This window comes from Antrostomus carolinensis, unplaced genomic scaffold (genome assembly GCF_000700745.2).
Source record: "Antrostomus carolinensis isolate BGI_N321 unplaced genomic scaffold, ASM70074v2 scaffold19799, whole genome shotgun sequence".
NCBI lineage: Eukaryota > Metazoa > Chordata > Aves > Caprimulgiformes > Caprimulgidae > Antrostomus > Antrostomus carolinensis.
In genome coordinates, this window is record NW_010338084.1 from 21,960 (window position 1) to 27,937 (window position 5,978).

At 42.5% G+C, this 5,978-nt stretch overlaps 1 protein-coding gene across 1 annotated transcript in view; it reads right to left on the reverse strand.

Moving 5' to 3' along the window:
- The window catches only part of ERCC3 (ERCC excision repair 3, TFIIH core complex helicase subunit), a gene marked incomplete at its 5' end in the record, with an annotated part of 18,111 nt that extends 13,148 nt beyond the window's left edge, over window positions 1-4,963 (reverse strand). Inside the window, 5 exons of the mRNA XM_010175396.1 lie at window positions 986-1,190; window positions 2,172-2,336; window positions 2,541-2,676; window positions 4,062-4,111; window positions 4,727-4,963. Coding sequence (XP_010173698.1) covers window positions 986-1,190; window positions 2,172-2,336; window positions 2,541-2,676; window positions 4,062-4,111; window positions 4,727-4,963 — 793 coding nt within the window. The remainder of the gene's footprint in view (window positions 1-985; window positions 1,191-2,171; window positions 2,337-2,540; window positions 2,677-4,061; window positions 4,112-4,726) is intronic.
- Window positions 4,964-5,978: the final 1,015 nt, after the last annotated feature.

Genomic DNA, 5,978 nt, shown 5'->3' on the forward strand with positions numbered 1-5,978 from the left:
GGAGGGGAAGAAAAAAGTAAAACTGTGAGAGGATACGAAATCATGTAAGGGCAAATTCTTTTATTGTTTCTTTACTGTAATAGTCTTAAAGAAATGAAGTATTCACTTCTAAAAAACCAGCTGGATTGTCTGCTAGACATGTAACTGTAATTTCTCAATAAATTACTTGTAAACAATGGCTTTACCAGTTAGAAACAATCATTTTAACGCTTTCTTAATTACAAAATTGCACTTTCAAAAGTTCCAGGTGGCTACAGAAAGCTTCCCCTAGAGGTGATCTATCCCACTGCCCCACCAGTGATGTTCATTCCCCCACACAGTAAGTCCTTAAATCTTTCCATTCCTCCTTCACAATTTTTCCAGCACCCCTTACCCACTCTCTCAGGCCCTCGCCGTATCTCCCGTGTGCCTCCTCCACCCCTAATATCAAGGCACTGCCATGCAGTCTCCTGTTCTCTCCCCTGTCCATTGCTTCCTGAAGGTTGTCCCAACCTGCACATTCCTCACTCCTTTCTCAAGCTCCCCTGCCCAACGTGTGCGAGCTCTTTTCTTCCTTGCACCTGCCTTACGTCACATTTGTATTTCCATTTTCCTCCAGTCTCTCTATTCCCAACCACGGAACAAATTATTCCAATGCCAGCAGCTTTACATTTCACTGGAAGATCAGCAGAGCTGACCTAGAGGGAGCAGTGAAAGGATGAAAGGTAATCTGAAGCTACCACAACCACAAAACAGTTCTTCAGTCACTACAGGGATATCAACAGCACTATTAAGCAGATTCCTGACAACTCCATTAACCAGGCTCTCCCTCACCATAGCCTCGCCACCACTCACTCACTCAAAACCACCAGGACTCTGCAAACTGGTACCCAGAACAGTCCCTGCTCCTGTTTGAAATTTAAGCAGGAGTCATATTTGGAAGATACTTTACTACAGGCAAATAAAGAACAAAACCCCCTAAATAAAAATCAACCCAGCAACTTACCACATGGCAAGACAATAACACCAGATCTGGCTCGCCCATTTCCAAACATCTTCCTTAGGCTTTTTTCTTGATAGGGCCTGAGGACAGCTGTAGGTTTCAGATCTATATTAATATCAGGATTCACAGAATCATTTCTGAAATCATATTCTGCCAGCAAGGGGTACTCCAAATGGATACAACGTTTCTGAAGCTCTTCAATCATCTCCTGAAAAGGAAACAAAGCTTCAGAGGGTAAATTCTCCACTTCTGAATTAATTATTTCTTCCCCCGCCAAACAACCAGATTATAGAGTACCAAGTGAAGTTACATTTTTTTTTATGCTCATGAAATCTGCAAGAGTTAAAGTTTATTACAAAAACTCTGTGACCACCTCCACCCCTTTCAAACATTTTAAATAGCAGCTGATACTAGAGAGGACTATTTAGACAGAAGAACATGATGCATTAATCTCAGATGTGCCGTCTATCGAGCAGTGACTAAGCTACACCCTGAAGTCCTGCAACAAACAGCTCAATAACAGACACAAAATGTTCAGTGTCTTACACACAAGAACCTACCAAAGCTACACATCTGCTATCTGGAAAATCTCCATACCCTAGTAACGTAGGTATTCCACCACAATGACAGGCTGCTTCAGTCACCAAGAGGTTGTTGGTTTGGTTTGTGTTTTTTAAAATAAACAAAATAGCTCCCAAGTTGTCTTTTTAAAAATTCTGTTTTCCCCTGTCAGGCATCATTACAATCAATGAGTTCAAAAACAACTTGAGAAATTCCACACAAGCTCTCTGAAGGTCAGAGCCAGGACTGCTCCAAAACCAGAAAAAAACCAAACAACTCTGCTCCTGAAAAAAAAGAGCTGTGAAACCAACAGCAGTTTTTTCCTCAGCTGAATTCTCATTTGTCTTGCACAAAGCAACACTAAGCTGCAGACGATGGGAACCTCCCTTAGTCTCTGGAGCCTCTCTCTAGCCTGTGTGCTCACTACTCCTCGCAGACAGGGAAGGAACAATAGTCAGTCTGTCTCCTGCTGTACTGACAAGGAAGATGCTAAGATTTTGGAAGGCAACAAGACAGAAATGTTAATGACTTAAAGAGCCACAGTATTTTACATTAAGATCTCATGCTGATTTCCAAACGCTGGGCGCATCTTCCAAAGCTACAAATGCAGAGACTAAAATACTCATACCTGCTTGACTTCAAAAGATACTGTCTGCGTTTCCTCCTCCTCCTCCTCATCTTTGTCCATCTGTTCATAAAACTCAAATAAGTCAGCTGGGACATCTGGCTTATTCTGAGCATCTGCTCCCTGTGATGTTGAAGGACCCAAGCCACCTTCACTAGATTTGGAAATCTGAAATAGATGGACAGGAATTTTCACCAAGAGTTTCATTAGAGACACCCCATCCCCCAAATCTGGGCTCATCAAGGTGGCACAGATCATTGCTGACAGAACCAAAAGCAACTGCTGATCCAACAAACAAACAACAACCACTCTGAGCTACTAAATAGTTTCTCTAACGTTAATTCAATAATTTTGAAACATGCCTAAACATACCGCTGATTTACTTGTGAACGTCTCTGTAATGAGCTCTGTTTCTTCACCCTCAGCATTTCTCAGGCGACAGTCTCTAATAACATGGTCTTGCAGAAGCTGCTGAATGACATCAGGGTGGGTACTCTCCACAAAATACCTACAAGTAAAGAACAAATAAAACATTTTTATGAATTAATCAACTGAATAACTCACATGAAAAGTGGCACGGATGCTTAAATCTACAGCTACCCCAGATGCACCCTCAAGTATCCCATCTTGGGGGTGGTAATTTTAAAATAAAGAAATTATGGCAATAAAAAAATTTAAAAGCTGCCTCATATCAAAAGCATCATGGACTTTGCAGTTACCTGTCTCACTCAAATGATCTCTCTCCCAAATGGCATGAGTAGGAAAAGCCTGGCAGAACTGCCTATAGAGAGCTCTCACATACATGTCTTATTTGTGACATGTGACCCAAGTCAGGTTTTTTAGAGAGTGAATTGAGATGAGTCTGTGTAAACACCGGATGTGATGTTGTAAAGTCCTGCCCACAGGACAAAAAAAAGCCCAAAAGACAAAAACCCTGAAACTGTGAAACACAAACATCTAAAAATTTAAATTAGTGCAGCCTGAAATCGTTCCTCTCCCTGGAGACTCATCAATAACGACGCTGGCTGGAGACCACAGCTAAAATATGAGTCAAGAGAGACTTAAGTCTCAGCTGTCTCTTCTTCTCAGAGACACCTAGGAAGAGGACAAAAACCTGCTAGTAATATTAGTGTCAATTTTATCCAAAGCAGCAGGTTCAAAAAAGTAGCAGCACAAGTGGAGCATTAGATTATGGCCCCAGGGTTGATCTGTGGCTGTCGGACAACAGAGAACTTTGCAAAAGAAATAAAAGGAGAAAGGGAAAACACAGGCAAGGTACAGACATAGCTTCTGCTGTCTCCTCTTCCCTCTCCCTACCACAAAATCATAGGTTTAGATAAAATTAGTGAGCTCTAAACTAGCTGATCCCTCTCAAGGTCCCTTCCAACCTTATCTTCTACACACCAGACTCAACCCAGGAACAAGGACATCTCACACGAGCACACACCTCTTGCCAATGGATTTGCTTATCTTTTCTGAATAATGGATTACAAGTCAGAATACATGGGACTGAAGTACAAAAACCTGCCTAGCCAGGCTCATATAAACTAGGAAGGAACGAATGAAACAATTATCTGAAAACCTTAAGGAAATATTTCAAGTCCAACCAATAAAGAAACAAGCCAGAATGTCAAATTTGCAACCTGCTTTTAAAAACATAACGATAACTGCTGGTAGCTCAGGACAGCCCAACTGAGTTCACTCACTGATGTATAAAGTGGACACCAAGTGCATGAACACTTCCAGCAACAGAAAAAGTGGACTTGTACTGACAGACGCTACAGTCACAGCTGGGAGCTGCAAGACTCAGCAGCTACAGAGACCCCTCATTTATGCACAGCTGTGCATCTGGAGGGCTCCTCTGCCACCCTACTTATGAAAGAAGCCTCTTACCTGTTGTGTTTCAGCACCAGCTTCACCTTCCCATAGCTGACAGTACACAGCTACAAACGAACAAGAGCAGTCATTAGCAATATGCAAAAAAGCTGTTCTACCTTTGGGCCCAAACACTGCAACGCAGTTTAGGTCTTTGTGGGGAAGCGTGGTATCGTCACACCTTAACTTGCAATGTTGTCATGCTTATGGAACAAACACGAAATGGTGTCTTCAGAAGACACACACACGATCTCACGCAGGAGATCGGTCACAGACATTCAGTTTCTATATCTGCTTCCAAGACTGCAAGAACATACTTGCAGGATAAGTTAGGCTATGTTTTATGGTACCCAGCTATTCCAAACTGCTTCCCACATTCATAGTCTTCTTCCAGAGCAAATCTGAAGAAACCTTCCTCACATACAATTCCTACTGGATGAAAGCACACAAGACACTGCAGTATAAACCACCCACAATATATTGTGAAAATAGTATGTGTGCAGCAATATACTATAGAAAAAGACAAAAATAAGACAAACCCTCTGTTCTCTTCAAACAGTGATGGAATACAATCTGATGGCAAAAACGATTTAAAAACACCTAAATCAATTAAGCTAAGGGAGCAGGAAAGGCTTTCACTAGTAGCAGCAGATATATTTCCAATGCCAACAAAATACTCTTACCTTGATAAACTGAATTATTCCATCTGGGACACCAGTCTTGCTCAGTTTTTGTAAATACTCTGTGATGTCACTTGTTTGTAAGCCAACACTGACAGCAGCATACAGTGAGTAAGCAGTCAGCTTGTACTCGTGAATGTGGGTCGGTCGGCACACAGGCTCAGCAATGGCAACCAAAAAGTCCTGTGCGTATTTGTAAACTGGAGAAAAGGCTTCCAGAAAAATATGGCCATCAGGAGCCTACAGAAACAAAAACAAATGCTGAAAGCACAAGAGTGTTAGTTGAGCAGAGTAAGGAAGCAGCCACTATGATATACTCTGTATTTAGGTGGCAATGCATCATAGATTTTCAAAAAAAGCGTTTGCCCTAACAACAAAGTTACAAGAAAAAGAATGAAGTAATTTTGGAAACAAAGAATCAATGTTAAAAAAAAACCATCCACAAACAAAACACAAAACTAACAAAACTTTAGTGTATATATATGTAACATATTTTATTGTAGCTATTCTTCCCCATCAACATGTTGAAGCACTTTAAAAAAGACAGACAACTTTACACAGAGCTACAAAAACTAGCAAGAGACACAGGAATATATATACAACTTTTGCCTTCTGAAAGGGCCCAGACACCGATTTGTCCGTGTCCTTTCTATGGCACTAAGAATAAACCACACCCTGACTGATTAAGCTTTTACAGATTGACATCCTCGGGTATTTTTAGTTTTTTAATGCTATGCAGATTGCTTGAGCAGAGGCAAGCTTCCACCCTATTCCCCTGAAACAAAACTCCTCGCTAGTTTTACACACAATGAACAGAGGAGGAGAGACGTGTCACAGCATTCAGTAACAGGTGCCCTGCAGATGCCGGCAGAGCCACCACCCCTTCTCTACACACTTGTACTATTGGCTGCATCTTGGACAGGTTCATTGATGTCCCATTCAGGGCAGAGAAAACAAACGGTGCCAGCTCCAGAAGATGAGAAAAAAAAGAAGGCTGTTTTATTCCAACATACAAACCCTGCTGCTGGATCACTGCAACAACAGATCCTACTTGTGTCAACAGCCAACGCAGGCACTTCCACAAGCTGTCCTACCTCCCTCCCAGACACACCTGGGTCAGGGTACCAGTGCTCCACTGCCTGCCCGGCCAACGGCACCTCAGCAAGGGGCACCGCTGGAGAGAGGACCCGCTGGGGCTGTCCGAGGGGCTGCAGGCCGGGGCTGTTCCCTGGGGCGGCCTCAGGCGCTCACAGCC